Here is a 25,361-nt window from a genome sequence, read left to right on the forward strand (position 1 = left end):
GTAAAGTAAAAAATAGCTCAAAATTGTACAGTCAAGTACAGTACTTGAGTAAATGTACTTAGTTACTTTCCACCACTGCTTCTGGCCCATCATCTAATTGCTAGACAATAAATGGAATAGGCTAGGCTTACATTTTTATTCAATACATTAATATCCCTGAGCCCTGGGGTGATCACTAAATGTATCTAAACTGAACTTGCATAATATATGACACAGCAAATAAAAGATGTGGTGCATGCGTGCTAAAAATGTAAAAGAAAGGTGGGAATGGATACATTGGGGGTGGATTTCTAATTTCCATAGTGATTTTCAATCTAAGATCTTAGTTCAGAACACAGTGGATTGTTGTGAGATGATTACTGAGCAACGTTATTGTCCGGTTCATTCATTTTCTTGATGGGTTTTTAATGAACCTGATTAATCAGGATCAATCTCAGTCAAAGGGGGGGATTTCAAGTGTCATCCAATGTTGCCAGATGTTGTGAGAGAAACAAGCAACCAGGTCTATGAAAAGCCCAAAAGAAGCGAGCCCCTTCGCCCTATTAAACATAATACATTGGCTATTTGAAAATAGCAGATCTTCAAGCTCACAACGTGTCGCATCGTGACGTGTTGTGAGCTTGCAGATCTACTATTTTCAAAAAACATTTTAACAATTCAAATTTTGTATGGGGGGTCCCTGGTCCCTGGTCCCCCCCTAGCCCTGGTTCAGAGCGTTAGGGAACTCACTAACGCTCTGAACCAGGGCTAGTCCCCCCCCAACTGTTTACTGTACATATTTTTCTTTTTGATTACTACTCGTTTATATTATGTTTTACACAAAAAATCTAATGACAGACACATTTTGTCTGTCATTAAATGTTTCGATGAATTGAATACATATGGACAAGTCATAGTGCTTTCTTGGGTTTATTTAATCCTTTTAGCAGACCTGGTATTGAACTGTACTTTCTGTGCTTTTTTGCGAACAGTTAATAGAGTATTCAATCAATCAATCAATCAATCAATCAATCAATCAATCAATCAATCAATCAATCAATCAATCAATCAATCAATCAATCAATCAATCAATATTTACAAGCAACTTCACAGAAAAAACAAGCCCAAAGTCGCTTATAATAAGCTGACATGGCAACACTGCTCCTCTGTCATTTCCAGTCTCTCACCAACAGCCAATGAGCCGCCGCTTCCTCTTCCAGCCGGACGAATCATCGCCGTCCACGAGGTTCAGATTAGGGGGCGGGGACCATTTATTTTGACGAGCGCGTCGCGTAGCCAATGAACGTCTGCCAGTCGAGCAAAAACGTCACTAGTCTGGCTTCATCAGCCAATCGGCAACGCAGGGAGGCGGGCTCATAGATCCGGGACTCGCATCCACCAGTTCCTCACACGTGATCCTCCTCTGTAGGTTCAGGTGGTCGCATCATCACAGTCATATCGCCGAGAAGGAGGTGAGTTAATGACGACTAATGTCACTTCTGATGATCTAATGTGGTTCGTTTTGATCTCGTGTCGTTGAAATACGATACTGTTTTTTCCCCCCCCACGCAGAATATAATAAGTCATTCTGTTTGACTCTCTTGATTCAATGCGTGTTCACAGTAGAAGCTCCTGAATGGTGTTAGCATTGAATGTCATGCTAGCATAGGCCAAGTAAGCTAGTAGTGTTGCCATGTCGGCTTATTATAAGCGACTTTGGGCTTCTTTTTCTGTAAATTGGCTTGTAAATATTGGTCGTTGCGTTTTTTTTACTTGTTTCTAAAGTGTCGTTGCTTATGTGGGCTTGTTTTCTGATGTTTAAACCAGTGGTAATTAAACATCTTCATGTCAAGGACCCCCAAATTAATATGTATTTGTCCCCCCATCTGAAACTAATTTGTGCCAGGGAGCCCCCCCCCCCCCCCTACAAGATTTGTGTTTTAAAATTGTAAAAAAAATACAATTCCTCCCTCAAGATAAAAAAAAAGTCAGATCTACAAACTCAGTTGTGAGCTTGTAGTTTGGCTATTTTCAAATAGCCGTAGCCTAGTCGCTTCTTTTGGACTTGTTGCTTATTTTTCTCGCAGAATCTGGCAACACTACAAATAAGCTAGCTAGATGCTAGGTGGCTAATTTATCCAATGTAATCCTAGTTGTAGCCCTGGGCCAATACTCGGCTAATAACGTGTTTTACATTGAAGAGCCTCGGCTTAAGCCTGATAAAATGTATTAATGGTGATCTTGCCGAAAACAAGATAGCAATTGGATATCATTTCTCTAATTGGATACTAGGCTAATTAAGTTGCAGGAGCGTTAGCTTGTCTACGCTAACTAATAATGTCTGCCTCAATGTGTGTGTTAATATTTTTGAAGCTACTTATTGTTGCTTGAGGAACAAAACATTCTATGTGGTGAAAAAAAAACTGGATGTCCATCACATTACACATATCACAAGCCTATCACATTTCATGCTGCTAATTTCAATGTAAAAGAAAGATATGAATGGACTGAGCGATTCATCTGCTTAAACCCACATTTACCACACAAGTAACCTTGTGTTTCTGCCTGGATGTTTATGATTCTCTATCCGGGTGACATGATTAAACACAGCCTCATGAGACTCACAGGGGTGGCCAAGTGTACATAGTGTTAGCTATGGCTGGGTAGAGAAAGAGAGAGAGATGTATGTATATGAGACTATATTTATTATCGTCTGGGATTTTGGATGTCGTAATATTGTGATATAGCAAGTGGTGTTTTCCTGGTTTTAACCATTTAAGACCTTGTTAAAAAATAGCAGATCAAAAAAAAAAATCACAATACGACATTATCGTCGCAATATCAATATTGCGGTACTTGGTCAAGAATATTGTGATATTTGATTTTGTCATATCACCCAGCCCTAGTGTGAGCTTTATCTGGAATCTTCGATGCTATTTGAATACTTTTAATATTACGTATAACAGGTAAGGCATGTGGTAGTCTGACCAGTTTTACCTGCAGACTTAACTCAACCATAGCACCACTCACTGACTGTGTGATATTGAAATTTGAATGAGGTGTATTATGGCTTTAAATGAAATGTCTTTGGCTGTTAATGTGTGAAATAACCTCACAAGTGACACATTTATAGTGAAGATTATACAAAACCAACAGGATGTGGTAAACTAGTGTCTTATTTTTCAAGGAAGCAGGGTAATGATTGTTTGCCAACTTTTAAATAGTAACCTGTCTACCTTTCCTGTGTGGTATACTGTTGTGTAACTTGAATTGTTGGCCTCCAGCACAGGACCACACACGTGTGTCATGGAAATCCCACTTTTTTTTTCTATACTGCTGACACATTGTAGGACAGTCAAGGTCAGTGTTTAAGCCTTTGTTTATAGAGTCACCCTATGTTGTAGTTTTCTTGAAAGAAAGATGTAATTGAAGGACTAAGAATACATGGGTTCTGACCTGTGGGAAGGGGACATGCTGTGACAGAACATCTGCTTCTTCCTTCAACAGAGATAAATGTACTAGTGCTATCTGATCGTGCCCCCTGCAGTGCACTAGCTGAAATATTGTTGTTGTTGAAGCAGTACAATTGTATGGTTTAGCTGTCTTGCATTACGCCTGTGTGTTGACGTGATATTGACTGGTTTGTATACTGCCCTTCCATCCCCCTTTATTCATGTTTGTGTGACCCATCTGTCACTTCAATATATTGACCCACTGAGGCAAAGAATTGGGGGAGGTGGGTGTGTATGCGTGCATGGGTGTAAGTAAACACACATAAAGCACACTTGTGAGATCCCCAGGCCACTCCCTTCCTTCTCTTCAGCCCACCACATGCACAGAGACGAGAGGGCTGCTGCAGACCACGACCCCCAGGCAGCCCATCCACTCCCACAGAACACAGGCAAAGCCAGTTTGCAGTTGCACTGCCCCGCCTAAAGCCCATACCCACATTATGTCTCTGCTCTCATGCTTGCTGTGGTCAGTTGGTCCCTACTTATGGCCATCATCATCAATCATAGGTGACTTACTGACCCCATCAACTCCCTGAACTGATTTCTTGTCACATCTCTTGGTGCTGGCAGGGCCTACATTTAGGAAAAGAGGCAAACTGTGGAAAAGCACCAGATGTCTAACAAAGGCTCAGCCTGTAACTAAGGCTTATGCAGAATATGCATGCTATCTGCTCCACTTGGCTCACTGAAGCAACGCTACAACTATTATGGGGTTTTATTGCCAAGACAGCAGAGATAAGATTGAGCGGTCTTATTTCTTTCAGGCATTTGTCATGGTGTTGGTAGATAGGATGAGATAAACCTTCATTGATCCCCAGAGGGAAATTCAGGTGTCATAGCAGGCTTGACTGAAGGTTGATGCATACCGTAAGAACTTAAAACGACAGGTGCGTGGGATAATGGGAAAATCCTATCCAATTAAAAGAGGATACGCCCTAAGGATTTTAAGTAAAAGTAAGTCATTAGATCTTGTACAGCTCTCATTTTTACGAGACATCTCGGACGGATACAATGGATTTCTTCCCAATGAGAGTTTTAAAAATAAATAACAACCAGTGTTTGTTGAACCTCTTTGCAAGAGAGGAGTCAGCACCAACCAACCATACCATAAAGTGCACAGTGATGAATATCATATTTAGCTCCCGTAATAAATCTGATTTCTCAGTGGTTAACAGGGTCTGTAAACATGACAGGCTCTTAGGGCCAAGTGTGCTGTCTGTGTAGCGTAACGCATACTGTGTGCATGGTGTTCTCCCCCAATATGTTCACGTGGGAACTCGGATTTGTAGTTCAGCAGGTAAAACTAGGCTTTTTTTTGCACTCTGATCAGTACACACAGCTGTACAGAACAGAACGCCCTGTACCGAATTATGAATGCATGCATGTACCTTTTACACCCAAAATTGACTCTCCTGAACATTATGACCTTTGGTAAAATCCCATTGAGAGATACGATGTATTTTTCAAGCAGCAGATCTTCCACATGATATAGCTGTATCCTGTGAGTTCATTTTAACCTTTAGTTCTATAATTCACTACCAGGCAGTCTGTGACTCTGCCAAAGGAAGACCTGTTGGTTATTTGTGAAGTAAGGCTGAGAGTAGTCAAGCTTTAACTGGCTACAGCCAAAAGGTTGTAGCATGTTTCTGGTTGTAATTTTCTGTGCCTGGTATCATTTAAATTGTTGAAATACGGTATATCTATAAATTCCAGGAACATGTGTGTGTGTGTGTGTGTGTGTATGTGACTGTCCTGGGCTTAACTCGGGCACAGTCCAACCGATTGATTTCAAACTTAGGGTTCTGTGTCGCCGATGGATTGGGCCGAGTGGTCCATCAGCCCAGAGGTTGTCCAGAAACGAAAAACCAAGAATGTCTGTCTGTGGAGGATGCACTTCCTTGATTGGCTAACCCAATGGGTTGAACCCATTGGCTCCATGGATTGGCGTAATTTATACATATATTGTGTCCTAGGTCCTGCCTTAATCTTGGCCTGTAGGTAGGACTAATTCATTTAAATGCGGACGTTAGTAGTTGGTGGTCAAGCTGATTAATGCTAAACTGACAGTTATTGCTAGTCACCGTTACTCTGCGGTGCAATACTAAACATTAGCCCTTTGGTCTAGCCTGCCTTGCTAATCCTATTTTGGTTAAGCTTATTAGGTGAACAGCGTGCTTTTTTTTTGCTATGATATCTGCACCAAGTTAATACATGTATGGTTGCATGTTAAGCTGTTGCTCAGTGGTGCACCTGCAAATTAGCTGGCTGTTTGGCCTAACAGACAGCTAATTTTCTGGAAGGATGCATACATTGCTTAGTGTGGCATGATATTCTAGGCTTGATTTTATGTCTAAACTATAGCCACTGCTGTCTTTGGTGTCTTTAACACTAATGACTGAGGTTAATGGGTTCCAAGAACACAAACTGTTCATTATATAAACATTTTATTTAGAAGGCAGGCCTGGCCATGTTTTTCTGTATTTGCATTAGGGATGTCTATAATGGGTAGCTTTGTAACTGGTTAGCCGAAAATTAACGGTTACTAGCCTAAGGCTGAAATACAGTTATGACCCACATACCCAACCCAAAACAAAATTTTAAAAGAATGCGTGTAGAGAATGTGGTGGGGAAACCTTAAGTAGCTCATCGTCACTTCATTTACTGGCCCACTAAACACAATGAGAATTTTACTGTGTAGTAGACCTGCTACCAGTGTGGAAAACTACTCTACTGCGCCTCCCTGAGTATGTTCAAAATGGTGAAATCTCCCCCATTATTGAAACTATTTATTACACAAATTAACCAATAAGCCATCAAGCATATTCAGTTTTTTTTTCTTTGGCTAACCACTGTTAGCCTGTTAACCATCCCTAGTTGTTAATGTACAAATTTGTTTGTTGGTGAGGTGTAATGAGTATTAAAATTGTTAAGGTGATGAGTAAATTGTCTGTAAATGGTGTGTGTTCCAGCGTTGCAGTAGTGTAATCTCTTTGGACTTAATCTCATTAAGGATAAAGGGGCTGAGGGTGCATGTCCCATGGGTGGTCATTCGTTGCCATGGCAATTGGTGCCAGGGAAACCCTGGGTAACAGGCAACTGTGTGCCCGGCAGTGGCAATGGTTCACATATGCACATCAATAGCGTGCTGCTTTCACCAGTAACTCAGCTTTAGGTACAAGCTAAATGTAAAATATCGAACATGCAGAGCAGTGGCTACTCTTTAATTTCCTTGTCCCTTATATTTGTATTCCCTTCAGATTTGTATTTTGACTGCATTGGTCTCCGGATTCAGGCCAGATGTTTTTTGTTAAAGTGTCACCTTATCTTGTATCGCCTATTCGCCTTGAAAGGTAAAACAAACAAATCAGTACACTAATTTGTGGTACCATGGTGATGTTACTTACAATTTTATTCTACTGTATTGATGTCCTTCCTCCCTCTTCAGCTCGCCCCCACCTCCCCAGACACTAGTAAAAGTCAATAGCCTTTATTATGGTACATTTGTCTGGAACAGATGCATATTTTCAGAAACTACTGTCTTTAGTTTGTGATGCCCTAATAGCTTGCAGCACAGTGGCGCTAGGAGGCATAGTGTATTTCAACATTCATTGGTTATCTGTGTACTTTTGTAATACTGATGTCAATATGTTGTCTTCAGTCTAGTAAGAGCTTACTGCGATCTTCTTTTGGTCAAATGACCAATGGAAATACTGTGGCGCAATTTTCTTATCTATAGGCTTGAGTGGACTACTCCACTACACTGTAACCCCTAATTTAGCAACACACAGGATGTGATGTAATGGTCCCTTGTGCCTGTTGTGTTATCCGTTAAAACGCCACATCCCATAGATCAGATAATGGTTAGGTCCGTGGCGAAATAGCCTTTTATACTAGACCCTACCAGATGGAGACACAACCAGGCCAGATGGAGAGCAGCTGAATAATTGGTCCTCCTTATCTGCTTCCACAGACTATGGAGCAGAAGGTGAGGTTATGTGTTGCCCTTCTCCTCGCCACGGCCCTGTGCTGCCTCAGCCTGGCTCCCGTGGCCCTGGCCCAGACCGAGGAGGACCTGGTCGAAGACCTCGGCGACGACATGGACATAGAAGATGAGCGGTATCTGGACGTCGGTGAGGAGGAAGAGGGGGAGTTGCCGGAGGGGGAGGTGGACGACGAGCCCCCCGCCGCTCCCAAAACACCAGCGGTACCCAAAGTAAGTCTGAGGGCACTTTAAGACCAAGGTTCAAAGTTTCTTTATTGTTGCATCTTGAGTACGGGTACGTTCTGGTTCCTCAGACATTGTAGTAGCAATAATAGTAAACTTATATAAAACAACGAGAATGGCAAAATATAAAAAGAAAGATAGTTTGAGGTGGTTTGAATGCCTCAATAGAATCACAAAAATTATATTCAATAAATATTCTGTTGATCCCCCTATATGTCCATATTTCCTTTCTCTACTGTCGCTTTCAAAGGATAGAAATGCCCCAAAAATATCTTGATGAATGCATTAAATTTGTTAATTAGTTTCAATCAAAGATATGTTTCATTTATTGATCCCATGTGTCTAATATCCTGAGAAAAGGCTCAGTTAAGAGCGTAGGCCTCCTATTCCAACCGGGGAAAGAGGCTCTAAGGGCCTGTACATGCCCAGCTCTTGAACTTATATGTCTGCTTTTCTACAAATTAAAATATGGTCTGTGGAGTTCTAAATATAGTTTCTAATAATATAACAAAAATATTCTCTGATATGTATAATATGGCATGTGTACAGTTATTCTAGTATTTGTGGGCTTTGTTAAGCTCTCTATGAATACTCTTACCAATAAACTCAACAATAGCCAACGCCAGCCCAGCATACTGCTGCTTTGTTCCGTAACTTTGTTATTGTATCGTGCTTCACGATAAGAGACATGTCATAGTACATTTGAAGAGTGGCCAGTGAGAGACAATCACTTGCTGAAAGAATGCCAACAAAATCATTAGTTCTTGCACTAGATTAATCAATTCAGTCTTTAACTTTTGCCTTCTCTCTCTCTTCCGCTGTCTAGGTAACCTACAAAGCACCAGAGCCCATGGGAGAACATTTCTTTGCAGAGTCGTTTGACCGGGGGACACTGGACAGGTAAGCAGCAGTTATTGTAGTAACCCATATAAACTGTAAAAATAAGTAAATTGTTCAACCCCCCCAAGACATAGATGTTCACACAGGATGCACTGATGTGCCTGCTGCACAATTAACTTCTGCTAATATTACCTACTCATGGATTAAAGTTCTCAGTCACCACAACTCATTTTAGTCATGTGGATTCCAGCATGTCTTTCTCTGGGCTTCCCAGACTCTTTTCATTATATCTCAATATTTGTTTTCTTTTCCATTGTTTTCGCTATGTAGCTGGGTGATCTCCAGTGCCAAGAAGGAAGGTGCTGATGAGGACATCGCCAAGTATGATGGTACGGATCCAACATTCAGATCCACAGAAAATATGCCCATTTAAACCACTTTCAACTTGGCATCCCTATTTTGGGCATGTCATTGGCAAAAATGTTCAAGAATAGTGAAATTATAAAACTACAAGCGTACAGTGTGTCGTGATACAACACATTGTGAGCTGCTTGTAGATCTGCTATTTATATATGCCACTACACCATCATATGAAGTACATAATGGGGCTTAAGAGGCATAGTGTAGTTTAACGTGCATTGGTTATCTGTGTACTTTTGTAATACTGATGTCAATATTTTCTGTCTTCAGAGCTTACTGCTATCTTCTTTTGGTCAAATGGCCAATGGAAATACTGTGGAGCAATTTTCTTATCTATAGGCTTGAGTGGACTACTCCACCACACTGTACCCCTAATTTAGCAACACACAGGATGTGATGTAATGGTCCCTTGTGCCTGTGTTATCCGTTAAAACGGCACATCCCATAGATCAGATAATGGTTAGGTCTGTGGCGAAATAGCCTTTATACTACACCCTACCAGATGGAGATGCAACCATGCCAGATGAAGAGCAGCTGAATAATTGGGTTTATTTGGCAAATTAATGGATTATAATGAATGAATTAATGGAGTTTCTATCTGCATATTACATGGTAAATAATGCCTGAGCCGATAACCCCTATATTTAAAACGTATTCCCATTATTTCCCATGAATTCCCATGGAAGGTTTCCACCTTGAATATTTCCAGAATGCTGCAATGGTTGAAATCTTAAAAATGGGGACAGTAGGTAGTAAAACGTCAATGGGTTTGTTTCCCTGGTTGGCTGTTGCGATTAAACCTGTTTCTTTTTCTAGGTAAATGGGAAGTTGAGGAGATGAAGGACAGTAAGCTTCCAGGAGACAAAGGCCTGGTCCTCAAGTCTCGGGCCAAACACCACGCCATCTCTGCCCAGCTCCTTAGACCATTTATCTTTGACACCCAGCCCCTCATTCTCCAGTAAGTATATACACCGTAATCCCAACCCAGCTACACACACTTCCATACTGCCATTAAATCAGTGGTTCTAAAACATTTTATTATTTATACATTTTCATGTCAAGGACCCCTAAATTTATGTATTTGGCCGTGGTCCCCCATCTGAAAAGAGTTGCCAGGGAGCCCCATGAGAAGATTTGTGTTCTTAACACATTGAATGCCAAAAACGGTCCGGACCGTTTTTGAGGATCCAAACGAGAAGTGCCGAAAACGGTCCGGACCGTTTTTGACCCAATTCTATTTTTATACATGAGGGCCACGTGGGGCGCTAAAACGAAACTTTGACATCACCCAAGGAGTTTCTGAGAAGAAGAAGCTGGATCTGGCTCCATGTCAAAAATCCTTCCGGTCGGCGTTTTCAATGTTATCTCCTTGACTAAAAGCTTAATATCTCCATTTCTTTTTAATGTGGTGAAAACGAGCCGTTTTCGATCGGCGATCACGCTGCAATGGAGGATCGCGTTAGAAATATTATTGTTCCAGGCGTTAGTCGGGACCCTCCGCCGTCTCGCACGCACGCTTTGTTTACATGCACTTCCTCGTCGGGGCTTCTACACCACGAAACGTATAACGCAAGTGGATGGAAGAAATGCAGGCACTCAACGTATAATATTTTAATAAACCTCTGGCACCCAATGTGTTAAAAACGTTCAAATCTGTGAAAAATGGCAAATCTCACCACATTTTGCCATGCAATGTGTTGCAATGTGAGCTTGTAGATGGGTTATTTTCAAATAGCCTGGAAACCAGATGAATCTGCCAGTGCAAAAAAAAAACTAAACAGATTTGGTCTGGCCCCCGCTCTGTTGTGATTGGATTTCCATGCCCCTGAAGTTGTGGGGTACCAATCAGGGCCCAGTATGCAAATATGGGGCGGGTTTATCACCAGAGGTATTCTTTTAATTCGCCCCTTGGAAATGCAGGTTAAACTCAGGGATACCAGACTAATATCTACGCAGTGATATTAGTCTGGCCATGCCAGGCAAATTTTCAAATAGCTGAAGTATAAAGTAGGATTAAAGTGGTTCAATTGATTTTGATGCCGAAATTAACTAAGCAGCGTTCCCCAACCCTGTGAAGCCATGGCTCACAAACAATTGCCTTTTTTATTTGATATATAATATTATTCGAAACTATTGTTTATCTGTAGAAGAACCGCTTTCTTCCCAATCTTGCACTGCCATCTCTCTCCTAACAAAACAAAAGGTGTTGTTAACGCATTGTGCACGACACTCCTGTGATCTACAGGTCTATATTTTTGTTTATTTTAGCCTGGCCCTCACATCTAGTAGCCTACAATATAGGCTACCGGTATATGCTATTATTACAATTACCGGTATTGTGGCCATGCACATGGCTACACAGCACGGGGCCCCTCATTTATTAAACAAATTTACATATGAAATCAATTGTAAAAGCAAAAATAAAATCTAAAACAACACGCACAAACACACTGAGATGAAGAAAAATGTTCACCTACCAGATGTTGGCTGTTATAAAGTCATATTCCGTTATAATGTATGTAAAGTCCATTTGTTTATGCAGTTCATTGTAATCGAGGCTGTGTGGCTTGCAGTAGCCTAGTGTCGGAGCTGATCACACATACGTGATGAAGTAACCCACAAACACACACGCGATCGCACACAACGTAATATGAGAGTGCTTCACTCCACTAAGCTTACACGCGAGTCTTGCACCGGCCGTGTGCATGTGTGATGTCTGCAAAGAATGCAGACATACAATGGGCTGTAGGGGGGCCGCCCTCTACTGGACAAAGTCAGTGTGACTCAAATCAGAGCCCGGGGCAACGTAATATGCATGACGATAGAGTAGTGCGCTACTGAGCGAAAATATAATTTTCACTGAGAAGAGAATACAAACTGCATTATTCTCCCGACCTGTGGGAGGCAGCAAAGTGCTGTAAGGCATCCAGTGTGGCGGAAACTACATGAAGAGGGAGAATAGAGGGGTTCGCTAATCGCTACTGAGGCAAAATATGGCCCAAAGAACGAATACAAATGTATACTGAACAATTAAAAGTACACGATCCAAAGGCTACAGGCATGATGCATTTTTAGGCTAAATGTGTAGGAAATTGGACAGGTGATCTGAACATAGCTACAACATAGCGCAGACAAAGAATAAGGAAACGATAACACCCAAACTCTGCCCCCTTACAGGAAGTCGAACCACAAGGCGATTGTATTAATAGAGATTGGAAGGGCTCCTTGGGGCAAAAAAGGTTGCAGACCCTGCCCTAAAGGACCCTTGGGGATCCCCGGACCCAACCTTGAGAACCACTCCATTAAATTATATAGTTATGTCGTTACCTGTTTTATTGTATAGTGCCATAGTAATACATTTTGGTGCCGTCTTATAATTTCTTTGCTTTGCTCTTAGGTATGAGGTGAACTTCCAGACTGGTATTGACTGTGGTGGTGCATATGTCAAACTGCTGACCCAGACCCCTGATCTTGACCTGGTAAGAAAACCTACAGGATTACATTTTAGATGACAAAAAGCATCTGACCCACAGATCCTTTTTTCCAGGGACTGAAGGGAATTTGGCTAGCTGTTTGTGATTTTTGGCTCTGCCAGTTATGACCTTTTAACAGGAAGTGGTCAGACACAAAGATACATGTAAGGACTATGGTCTTGGTAACACAATCCAGACTTCTCCTTCTTCTATCTTCCTTGTTAATGGACTGTACTTTCTGCCCAAAAGTTGGGGTTTATGGAGAGATAGGTGGTATTTTTTTTTATTTGTGCATATTTTTTGCCTGCATTTGTGTATGTTTTTCATTTGTATTTTGTGCCTGTCCACCAGGACCAGTTTCAGGACAAAACCTCCTACACCATCATGTTTGGACCAGATAAGTGTGGAGAAGACTACAAACTACATTTCATCTTCAGACACAAGAATCCAAAGACAGGAGAGTTTGAGGAGAAACATGCTAAGAAACCTGATGCTGACCTCCGCTCATACTATACAGATAAAAAGACCCACTTGTACTCACTGGGTAAGACACACATTCTAACATTGAAACTCACTTGTACACACTTGGTGAGACCTATGCCTATTTCTGCTGCAGAGGACAACCCCCTTTCATTTTTGTTGTCTCGCCTCTGTGCTGCCCCTAGTGTTGAACCCAGACAACAGTTTTGAGATCTTGGTGGATCAAACTGTGGTGAACAGTGGTAACCTGCTGACAGACGTGACGCCCCAAGTCAACCCCCATGCAGAGATCGAAGACCCCGAAGACCACAAGCCTGAGGACTGGGACGAGAGGCCCAAGATCCAGGACCCAGATGCTGTCAAGCCTGAAGATTGGTCAGTTTGGCCTTCTCAATGAGCCTCTTAATCAGCTAATTTAACTGTCTTCTAACTGGCCACTGACTAGTGGATTCACTCTCTGATTAACTGCTCTCTACCAGGCGTTCTGCCATACCAGTATTCCTAGTTTATTTTTAGCGTGCAGACTCGGTTTCACAAAGTCGATCGAGAAAGTAGCGTTGCATCTGCTTCCGGTTTCCACAAGTTATGAAAGTTACTTTTAAGATGAGCAATAACTTTGGTTGCTTGTTTTAACGCAGAGGTTTTTAATTTCCAAACCGATTTATGTTCTCGCATATAGCTACTTTCTCTGAAAACCGGTTCCCACTCAAACTGGCCTCAGCCAATCCATTGTTGTTAGCAACTAAAATATCCTTGTAGAGTACAAAAAACCTGCAGCTATAATGGTGGTTGTTATATGTCAGCTAAAGGATGTGTGACTGTGTGTTCAGGGATGAGGACGCCCCAGCTCAGGTCGCTGATGAAGATGCAGTGAAGCCTGACGGCTGGTTGGACGATGAGCCGGAGTACACCGGTGACCCTGATGCTGTCAAACCTGAGGACTGGTAAAGATAGGCACACTCGGAAACACAAACCTCAACAGACACACTTGCACAGCCACAGAAAATGTGGCCCTTGACACAGATGCACATACAGAGAAACACATATACTGTACATACAGAAACACAGAAAGAAAAGAAGCAACATTCAAAGATCTCTGTCTAAATAAAATATGTCTTGTTCAATCCCGTCTCATCTCTGGTTGTCTAAACTTTGTCCCTCCTCTCGCTCTCTTGTACCTGTCCAGGGATGTGGATATGGATGGTGAATGGGAGGCCCCCCAGGTCCCTAACGCTGCCTGTGAGTCAGCCCCAGGATGCGGTGCCTGGCAGCGACCAGTGATTGACAATCCCAACTACAAGGGCAAGTGGAAGTCACCCATGATTGACAACCCTAACTATCAGGTAGTGATGCAAGTCCCACGCAGCGGTTGGATAATAATGTTTTAACACATAAGAAATGTTTAAAATGTAGTGTTTGGCAGGAACCTCCAATGCTTAGAATTATCTTAATAAAATAAAATATTTTTCTCCTACATGGACCTCTATCTATATATATATATATATATATATATATATATATATATATATATATATATTATATATATATACACACACGAAGGTTGAGACACTTTTGTGCATCCCCATTAATGTAATGGATATAATGCAAGTATTGCTGGGGTGATAAGCAATTATGAAGGATCAATTAATCTTGACACGGGACACAATTGTCAATAAATACTATTTTGTTTACAGCCACTTTCAGACATTCACTGTATTATGGAAGTTTCCCAGAGTTCAAACGGAGGGGCTGTATGTATGAACGCAACATTCCGGATCAGTAGGATCGGACATTATGTGGGCAGGACCCTTGACTTAAGTCCGGGTAATGTCCGATTTGGCTCAAACCGCTCTGTGTGAATGGACTCTGTGATTGTCCTGTAGATTTACATTCAGCGTGTGGACGTTTTGATGACGCTTCTATTGTCGACGGGTGGAGCCTCCCCTCCTCCCGAGGTGTTTGGAGAGAGAGTTTAATCATTCTGCCTTTTATAAGCGTTCGAGTTTCAATATTCACCGATGGAACATAAACGTCTCTTTACTACTGCAGTAGCCGCTTCCTTCCGCAGTGCGCACTTGGCTGTATTTAGAGACCTTTGTTCTCTGAAAAATATTGCATTTGATCCTCTCATCTCCCTCAGGCTGTGCCTGTGTTATTTTTACGTGGGAGTAGCTAATATGTGTGTCTACTACCCAGACCCCGCCCCTCACCTTATGAAACGGATTATTTACCTTATTGTGTGAGCGCATCTGAAATGGACGTTCTCCTGTTGCATGTTACATTTGTGAATGGCCAACACCGGACAATGTCCAGACCTGATTTCCAGTGTTCATATGAGAAAGTGGCTTTTTTATTTATTTATATATATATATATATTTTTTTATATATATGATATATATCATTTTAGTTAAAACGTATGTATAATTCAACAATATTAGTGTTGGCTGAAAACAAGGAATGTGACGTAAAAGCGATTTTTGATTATCGATTTGTGTTCTCATTTATCAATTCTTAAAATATAAATCCCTTTTCTTTTTAATGGCCCATTTAAAAACATTCGAAAATGTTAGTTTTCTAAAATGGCCAATTCAAAAATGTTCTAAATAAAATGCTACTCGATTTGTTTCCAATCAGAACACAGGCACAATCAAAACTGTGCCTGTGTGAGTGCACATCTTCTGGTCGCGTGTGTGTGTGTGTGTGCACAAGCTACAGGAGTTCCGTTTTTGGTCAGGATGCTTGGCCTGATCTAACCATTTATACATGGCGTTTGTGTCGCTGTTCCCATTGTCACCAAGAAAATCTTGCATCTGTTGAGTTAAGTGACTAAGAGTTTTTTTTTTGCGGTCACTTCCCCCCCCCCCCCCCCCCCCAGGGAGTGTGGAAACCCAGGAAGGTCGCCAACCCAGACTTCTTCGAGGATCTTCACCCATTCAGGATGAGTTCATTCAGCGCCGTGGGATTGGAGCTGTGGTCCATGTCTTCTGATATTTTCTTCGACAACTTCTTCATCACCAACGACCGTAACACGGCCGAGCGCTGGACCACTGATGGCTTTGGATTGAAGAAGGCTGCCGAGGGAGCCGCAGAGGTAATTTGACTTGACACCTCACACCTCCCACACACACGCCACACCCCAAGCAAATTCCTTGAGCCAGGGTACTGAACCCCAAATATTGGTCTGAGCAGTTCTGAATGGAATTGCACAGAACTTTGTGGAAAGGTTTGTCCTGGACCAAGGAAGAACTGTGTCCAAAAATTCCTTTGAGGTTTCATGTTCGACACCGACTTTGTGGTAGACTAAAGATGAATGGCTCTCCTAATATGATTTAAATCCCTCTGTATAGAAATCTGGAGTAATAAACCTAATGAGACCAGTTGGTGGACACTCACAGCTACCATGCCTTTAATGGAGAGTGAGAGCACTATAGGCTATATGATTAGTAGGGAGAAGTAGTTTGGTCCTAAAGGTACTGTGTGGTAAATTTTGGAAGGATCTGACAGACTGATGCTAAGGAATAAATGTTATGTTTAGAATATGAGGTCACTTGGTACCCTACATTGAAATATGTGGTTGTAATGGGAAGCTCCCAGGTGTGAAAGTGTAGGCTACTTTGAAAACAAAGGCGCATATTAAGTAATACAGCTCTACTCCTCTGGATTTCTCTAGTGATCAATAAAGTTCCTGTTGCAGACTGCTGATGAGATTTGTATCCGGCAGCGTTTGTTTTGTACTATTTGCTATTGTTAAACGATCAGCCCAGGGAGCATGCAGCAACCCAATGAGCTAATGATGCAAGGCTCCAACAGGCCTTGGGATCATTCCCAGAAGGAGGACCAGAAATAGATGTGTCCAGAGACAACGCTGTGGTTAGCACTGTCTCCATAGCGAAATTAGCTGTTCTAACCATTGACGGCAGCCGTTGCTATAAAAAGCAGTTTTTGGAGATATTTCGAGTTAATCTGATTACTGCTATAAACAGTCTGGAACCTTTTTTGCACTGATTAAAACTCTTGAAGGTCTGTTTAATGCATTCACAGACTCTGTGAAAAATTTACATCGTTATCAGGGGCTTTGAAACCTAACACCAGCCAGGTTCAAACTGACAGTTTCAGGCAGCGAAGAAGATTCAATCATTCAATGAAGATGAGTGTACTCCAGTATGTTCCTCTTGGACATGATCACGTCATGCAATCCAAGGCCTTGGATGTGATGTACTGTAAACGGGGTAGGATAACAAAGATGAACAGAAGACCAAAAATGAGCAACATGAGTGATGAAAATGTGAACTCAAGTTCTGGTACCTAAAAGGCTTTGTACATTTGTGCGGCAATATGTGAGATGCACAACAGACAACCTCTCTTAAATACAGGTATTTTGCAAATGGAGTGTGAAAGGAAAACGCATCATTTTAAATACAATTGCAATTATGTGTAGAACAGTCGGCCTACAAAACAAGTAGGCTATGGTTAGCACTTGCTTAAACAAAGCAATTACAGCTGGTCTATCTCACAGTGGTATTGAGTGACAACAACATTGCCATGTAGTTATTTCACTCTGAGCTAGATCTGTAACACACACTACTCTGCATAAACACACATAGCCACTAGGTGGCGATGTTCCTCTTTTGTTGTAGGGGCATTGCATGGGGGTAGCTTATACTGAGAGCTGTGGGGGGTTGGCTGGTATCCATGGATTAGCAGTTAGTTGAGCCATCGCTCATCAAAATTCCTGCTGCCCTCATGATGGAGTTTTTTCCTAAAGGAGGATTCCTGGGATGCCTGGCATGTTGGCCGCAAAGCTCCCCTGCACTCAGGACGCGCACTTAGAATGCTTGCTCTCTCTCTCTCACCATGACTCACTCTCTCACATACTCGCATTCCCTCTATCCGTGTAGTTCATTGATATTGTACATTTTTCTTCTCTCACTCTGTTTACTGCTTTCCTCTGCCCACCTACTATCACTGTATTCTCTGTTACCATTTGTCTTATGTTTCTTTCCCTCTGTCCCAGAGCGTGTCTTACATTCCTCTGCTTTCACACACTGTTTGTTCTATGCATCATTAGTCTTTTGCCCTGGTTCCCTGTGTATGGCCACCAGGCTGCCTCTCATAATAACCAACCAGGCTTCACACACTCACACCTGTGGGTGTGGCGTTCGGCGTGTGTGTGTGTGTAATGCTCATGCATTCCCATACACAGAATTTACAATATTTTGCTTTGATGTATTTTTGTTTTTATTATAGTGAAGCACTTTGTAATTAGCTTTTTTTATGTGGGAGCCCTATAGTATCCCTACACTATCACTCTCTGTACACAAATTGTATTATTCCTGTGACCACAGACTTTAGGGACTCTTGAGTCCCTAAAGTCTGTTAGTTTGTATGTTTGTTTTGACTTCAGATTTAATTCTTGTTGTTGGTTGTCTCTGCCTGTGTGTCCTTTCTAGCCCGGCCTGGCTACCCAGATGATGAGTGCGGCTGAGGAGCGTCCCTGGCTGTGGGTGGTGTATGTCCTGACCGTGGCCATACCCGTTGTGTTGATCATCGTCTTCTGCTGCACGGGCAAGGTCAGACACACACACACACGCTTTCTCTCTCTAACATACAGTTAGACAGTTTTATACACGTAGGCACATTCTGATGCACACACTTGATAACATGAATGTAGCAGTTATTTGTCCTTGTGTTTTGTTTCTGTCAGATTTTCTCTCTATATTACTGGACAGAATATATTTATGCACGATCACTTACATATGCATTCACACGCACTCAAATTAACCCTTAATGGGTGGATTGATGCAGTGCGTTGTGTGTTGCTGACAAGTGTAACTCAAGGGGTCTTGCTGACTCTCCACAGTGCTCTGCAAACAGTCAATCTCAGTTGAGCCTCACCAGCTTACAAGAAGAGTTAAATGAACCGAGCAGCCAAAATACTTTTGTCAGCTGGGACTGGCCTGGTGATTCTTAGCATAGAATTTCCATGTGTTAGAATAGTAATGAGAGGAGCTAAATTCTCTCCCATTTTATTAATCGTGCTGTTGTGAGTTATGGTTCCACTCCCCTGCCGTGTGTAATGATTGCGTAAACCAATGTTTCTCAACTAGTGGTTCAGGGGCTCAGACGTTGATCATTTGATGTCCTGACAGGATTACAGACAGTGAACACCTTTATTCACAAGATTGTCTGGACATTGAAATCCTGTCCCTTATACTCCTTACAGTTGGACAGAACTGGAGCTTACTCTCCTGTCGTTGAGAGTACCAGTCTAAAGTGTAAATGTAGTGTGTGTATCTATCAAGCTGAGAATCATTGGTGTAGGCATCATATGTATATTAACATTCTGGTGGTCATCTCTGTGTAGCAGCAGGTATGTGGATGTACAGTTGGAGATCAGATTGACACACTTGATTGTTTTACAACGGGCATATTGTGCCTGAGGACACCTGCTCAGCCCATAAACACGCCCCAAACGAGAGAATGCAGGGTTCCTATGTGTCAGGAATGATTTGTAATGAACTGCAAAGCAAACCTGATATGAAATCAGCTCTTGTATTCTTGGCCAATTCCCAATTGGGTTATGTGATAAGAGAAGCTAGGTAACACTTTTCACCTGTATATCCACCATGCATTCTGTATTGATATACGTTAAATGGGTGGTTAGCTTGGCATAATCTGAAATGCAAAACCTGCTACCAGTGTTCCTGTTACACTACAGTGAGTTGTTCAAAAGGGATTTGGCTACTGTGAATATTGACACAGTGAGATTACACTTTGCAGAACAACATACAACACTGTTTGTCTGACCAACGCCTCTCTCTGTCCTACAGAAGAAGGCCCCAGCCACGCCAGCAGCCGAGTACAAGAAGACAGATGAGCCTCAGCCAGATGTGAAGGAAGAGGAAGAGGAGGAAGCAGAGGAGAAGGAAGAGGAAGAAGAGAAGGAAGAGAAGGAAGAGAAGGCTGCGCCGGCTGAGCAGGAGGCTGAGCAAGAGGAGGAGAGCAGTCCATGTATGAATTCCTCCTTCCTTTATCTTCTTAATGCGTTATGAATTTGATGTCATTACTTGACAACTGTAATGAGCAAACGAACAGCATAACAGTATGTTGTTGCAGGGTTTTTGAAAGACAATTACATTTATTTAACTGTTTGTTATTTATTGGTCATAAATCTCCCATAAATGGGATAGACATGCTATTTTTAGCTCCCTCTTTTCTGGCATCTCAGCGTTCCTGGTCACGCCACAGCTGAAGTTTCGTTATCATGAAATTTTACTTGATTATTAATTGTCACACAAATAATTGCGACTTAATTTTATTGTGTTTTGAACATTGTAACATAAAAAATACAGTTCTGTTTAGCTTTTAGGCTTTGTAAACAAAAAGTTCACAGGGAAACTTTATAGTTTCAAAAGAAATGTAAAAATAGTGGAAATAGCGTGTTGTAAGCTTGTAGATTGGCTATTTCCGTGGTTATTTGAAAATGTATGAAAATGTAAAAAAAAACGACATTCATGACGATTATGCAAATGAATTATCTCAAATAATTGCAATTAGGCGATTGTGACAGGCCTACACGTGTGTCTCATGGAATTAACTGTCATTGTAGCTACCGAAGAAAAGAAGAGTGAAGCTGAGGAGGAAAGTCCCGCAGAGAAAGAGGAAGAGGGAGATAAGGAGGAAGAGGCCGATGAGACAGAAGAGGTGAGTCCAGAAAAAGGATTCAAAACCAGTTACCAGATTTTTGTGATGGTATTTGGCTCCAGTGGCAATGATTTAGAATCCGTTATCCTCCGTTGTGATAGGAAACGGATCATAGTAACTTTAGCTATTTACAGGGACATTAACATTGTTGTACAGTGTAATTGAGAGGTAATTAAACGGTACAGAAATGATGAACTTTTAAAGTAAAATGACACTTTGCTAGATGATGTAACTCCAAATATCTTAAAATGTTCTGTGTTGTTTAGAAATGTATATTCCATAATTGTCAGCTCATTGACTTGCATTCCATAGTGAACCAGCTCTCTTTTGGCACAAAACATCAGTCAGTCACAGCCATAAACGTGCTGTGCAGCCTTAACCCATTAAGACCTGAGGCCGCTTCTAAACATTTTCAAAATCCTAAAAAAAAAAACGGAAACAAATATTTAAAAAATTATTTTCACGATTTTTCAAAAATAGCAGATATACAAGCTCGTAGCGCGGCACTCGGTGCCGCGCTATGAGCTTGTATATCTGCTATTTTTGAATAGCCTAAAGAAATCTAAAAGTGACACAGATGCGTCCCAGGTATTAATGGGTTAATGAGTGCCTTAAATTGGGTAGTTAATTGAAATGCCCAGGTAAAAGGTTTTTGCTTACACTCTCCTTTAGTGTTGAGGACCAAAACCTAACCTTAATCTACCCTCAAGTAGGGCTTCATCAAGTTGAAGCCCTACCCGGGGTGAAACGTTCATTATTTTTGGTTAAATAAAAAAAGACGGGAGAGCACGTTCCCTTTTTCTTCATTAGAATAAAACGTGGACATAACGCAGTATACCAAGTCTGAGGGGAATTATTCATATCCGTTGAACTTGAACTTCACGTTTAAAGACAAAGGAATGTGTTGCTTCTGTTAGGGTGCTGAAGCATTGATCCTTACACATCATTGTGTGCTTGTAATGTCACTAATCAGGGAAAAGGAGCTTATTGTACTAAGATTAAAGGTAGTCGGCTAAATGCCTACATGTAAATACAACCTGCCTCTTGGAGGTGGCTAAAGGTCCACGCCCTGTCAAGGAATGTCTGAGACTAATCTTATCTGGTTGTGTGGGGTGTCGTCGAGTTGAACAGAAGTCTCACTATGTGGTGTTGAACTCCACCTCTGTGTCCTGCTTTCCAGAACCTGGAAGACGACGTGCTGAGAAGGTCTCCCAGAAACAGGAAAGTGAGAAAGGACTGAGGCCACTTGAGGTCTGCGTTCTACAACCAACAGCCCTGACCTCAGCCCCACCTCCCCTTTATACCTCTCTTCTCCTCCGCTCCCAAACCTCACTCCTCTCCCTCTCTCCCTCTCCTGGCCCCACCCTCCATGTTCCTTCCTCTCCAAATCCTCCTTCCGAGGTGACGAAGTGAAAAGAGAAAAAGATAACGTCGTAGCAGCAAAGCCATCTCTCATCAGGACCGACGGGGGTAAAAAAAGAAATGATCCTGACCTCCAACATGGACGCTGGATGAGGATGATGATGATGATGATTCCAGTTGGATGAAGACTGACTTAGTGTAGTAAAAGGGCTCAAAATATTAACTAAACTTCCCGCACCATTCCGTAGCAAGTGTGAGCGGGCTGTAACCTGCGGGACCGTGTTGTCCTGTCTGCCCCCTGCACCACCCAAAACCAACCCAACTGCTCCAGCCCATACCCACCCACCCACACCCAGTCTGTTACTTCCCCACTTCACAGACAGCCCTGCTGGTCAGCCCACCTCCATCCTCCACAGGTCCAATCAGTATTTAACATCAAGAAAATTAGCAGGGCGACACTACAGCTAGTAGATTTAGCCACATGCATTTAGATGATCTCTTTCTCTGTCTCTGTGTGTAAGTCTCTCTCAATCCTCCAGTTTCCACTTCTGCAGTGTGTGTATATGACAGAGGGGTTATAGCCACGCATAGCATAGTAACTTGGAGGACATTTTAAGGAAGATTGACTATAACAAATGTGTAATTATCAGTGTAAAATCTACTCTTGTATAGTCTTCCTGTTCATGAGTGCTGTCTACAGTTTTTAACGTCATGATGGTTTGGGTGGTATTGGGCAGTCACAACCCCTCAGTTGCCATATAGTACAGAGTAAAATCCTCAGTGTTAATTTAGAGTGACACTCAAGATTTACAGTGTACAGTTGTGTACTTGCTGTTCTTTTACACGCAAAAAAATAAGTTCATATGAACAGGGGGAGAAAGTCTATCTAGCTGCAGGCTTTCCACTAAATTAGTTTATGCTGCCTTACTTGGTCCTAGAAAGCAAGGTTTTAACTTTTTTGTTTGTAAATTTCTTTTTTTAATACTATTTACATTTTTTTGTTTTCTAAACGTTGATTCCATTAATATTAAGTTTGCCTCGGGTTTTGATGTGTACTGTGTAGGAATTTGATGTCTGTATAGTAACTTATATTGGCATTTTATCCCTACTTGTGTGTATGGGAGATAAGAGAAGCATTTCCTGGTTGTATTGTTGGAATGGGAGGCAGACAGGCAGGCAGGCAGGCAGTCCAATCCTTGAAGCTCAGTGACGGTTATTGCTGGCAGGTTTGTGGGTGAAAAGTCAAGGTTGTTAGACCGGCGTCCTCGGTCCGCGCTGACTCATGAGTTTAAAATTGGGGAGGAGGAAAAAAAAACTGTCAAGGCTCCACCTCCTCACAGATGAAGAATCTCCCTGTTGCTAAATATGATGAGCAAGCATATCTTGCAGTCATATCTCTGAAGTGTGCAGTACAGTCCAGAAATGTGGCAGGTTGTCGCTTGTCAATGTCTAACTTTGCATCCTCAGTTCTTTCTCCTAGTCTAAAATACCCCATATAAAATGAAAGAATGGCACTTTGGGAGAAATGCTAGCGCTTAACTTGTTGTACCCATCTACAACTTAAGAGTCTTACATTACCTTTTTTAAACTCCTGTTTTTGCAACCCTGTTCACCTTGTGAATGGCTAGAAAAGTGACATCAGCCGATTACAAAAGTATGACAAAAAAGAGTTGGCACTTGTCAAGGTAATTGAGACTCTTAATTTAACACGTCTGCTGTATGTGCAGCGTGGGGAATAGCGTTTTCTCTTGATTTAACATGTGGATGAAGTTTTGAAATTGGTTGGAAGGTTTACGTTGACAAGCCAAATACTCCTGAAGCCTAGTCGCAACTGGTGAGAAAGTCTATCCTGTTAGCCACTCTGTTCTGTGCTGACATTTCACTTGGCCGGCAAGCTAGTGAATATCACTGGGAAATGTGGGAGGAATCTGCAACTACTGTGCAGACTAGTTTTTTTTCCTTTTTTTTCTCCTGCCTTTTTACTACACTTCTGCTGTTGACTGTATTTGTGATGTCTTTGTAATACGTGAGGGGATGCCTGCTTCAGTGTTACACCATGAAGCTGAGCAATGATTGGGTGATAACTGTCCAGGTGAGGTGTAGTAGTTAACTCATTAAACTCATTAACTGGTTGGTGGGGGAAATGCAAGAACTTGAAAATGATGTTACTAAAAAAAATAAAACAAAAAATATATATTAAAAAAAGATTTTGACCAAGAGATGGTCAGTTGGAGATGTGTTCTTCTCTACTGGTGTCATGGTTTGCCATGACCATAAATGTATTTGAGCCTTGAGATTGAGTGCAGATTTAAGTGTCAAGGAAAATGGAGGACTTTTTTAAAATCAATTTCAGGTGACCTTTCCCACAAAAGCTAGAATTTTCTCTTAATTTGGATACTTTTGTATTCCCCCATTGATTCACCCTTCTACAGCAAGCCACAATACTAAAAAGGTTGTTCCCTTAAGAGAATGTAAAATTTCAGACTAAACTATCAATCATTCTTCGGATTGTTTTTCACCCATTTGTTCTTTTTAATATATTTTCTTTTTTTGTTGTAAAAACTGTAGTTTTTTGTTTTGTTCTTTTAGTTGTCTGCCTAAAGCTGCCTAGATAACAGACTTCTAGACTGAACATTGCACTGTATCAGAGGGCAGAAAGTTGCATGAATACATTATGGGTTTGTTTTGAACTAAAAAAAAAGTTTACACAGACAGGATTCTGCTTTAACCTCATACACTATAGAACTAGCTCTGATGTCATGGAAATGCCTAATTTGATAGTGGCTTTTGAGGAAATACTGTGATGACCATGAGGAGTTGTACTCTGCAACAATGGATCAAAAGACACTGCTCCTGTGACAGATGTGTATTGTTATACAGTAATCTATGAATGGACATGCCATTTGTTTTGATGAATAAAAAAGTCCTAATGGAAACTTAATGGAAATGGCAAGTTGTTTTCCCCTCTTTGTCACTCAATCTGAAATTGGTTAAACATTGCCAATTGGCAATGCTGACCCATTATGAACATTCCAATAACATAGTCTTATTCAAAGTATAAGTAGTATTGACTATCCCATTCATGTCCTGTGACGGTTGTGTCCAAGCCTACTAGAGCAGTGATTCTCATTTCAACGGTCACTGGTTTGATATCCATTAGGCCACCCCCATTTGATATGATTTTTTTTAAATATCTCATGGACCCCAATCTACACTGTAAATCCTCTGTTAATTTTACTGTGTGCAAATGTACAATTTCTGAATTCTAAACCCGTAAGGGTCCATTTGGTTCCTGACTATCAATCACTTAGCTGGGGACACCCCTGTAACCCCCTCAAGGACACCTGGGGACCCGGGACCCCACAT

The 25,361-nt window shown here is 41.6% G+C and overlaps 1 protein-coding gene across 1 annotated transcript; it reads left to right on the forward strand.

Moving 5' to 3' along the window:
- Window positions 1–1,403: 1,403 nt before the first annotated feature.
- On the forward strand, window positions 1,404–24,942 carry canx (calnexin). The gene is made up of 15 exons (XM_080416878.1): window positions 1,404–1,451; window positions 7,462–7,704; window positions 8,543–8,616; window positions 8,887–8,945; window positions 9,793–9,934; window positions 12,374–12,455; window positions 12,801–12,993; window positions 13,115–13,304; window positions 13,760–13,873; window positions 14,116–14,272; window positions 15,805–16,020; window positions 18,380–18,499; window positions 19,760–19,940; window positions 20,539–20,633; window positions 21,814–24,942. The coding sequence occupies exons 2-15, from the start codon at window positions 7,465–7,467 to the stop codon at window positions 21,871–21,873; spliced, it is 1,923 nt and encodes a 640-aa protein (XP_080273004.1). The 5' UTR covers window positions 1,404–1,451; window positions 7,462–7,464; the 3' UTR covers window positions 21,874–24,942.
- Window positions 24,943–25,361: the final 419 nt, after the last annotated feature.

Source organism: Gymnoscopelus braueri (assembly GCF_963280865.1).
Source record: "Gymnoscopelus braueri genome assembly, chromosome: 20".
Taxonomy (NCBI): domain Eukaryota; kingdom Metazoa; phylum Chordata; class Actinopteri; order Myctophiformes; family Myctophidae; genus Gymnoscopelus; species Gymnoscopelus braueri.

Bases quoted from the DNA above. Each gene is read 5' to 3' on its own strand.
- canx (XM_080416878.1), top strand. From the start codon at position 7,465: ATGGAGCAGAAGGTGAGGTTATGTGTTGCCCTTCTCCTCGCCACGGCC. The intron at 8,617-8,886 runs GTAAGCAGCAGT...TTCGCTATGTAG, and splicing joins GACCGGGGGACACTGGACAG to CTGGGTGATCTCCAGTGCCA. The intron at 16,021-18,379 runs GTAATTTGACTT...TGTCCTTTCTAG, and splicing joins CTGCCGAGGGAGCCGCAGAG to CCCGGCCTGGCTACCCAGAT.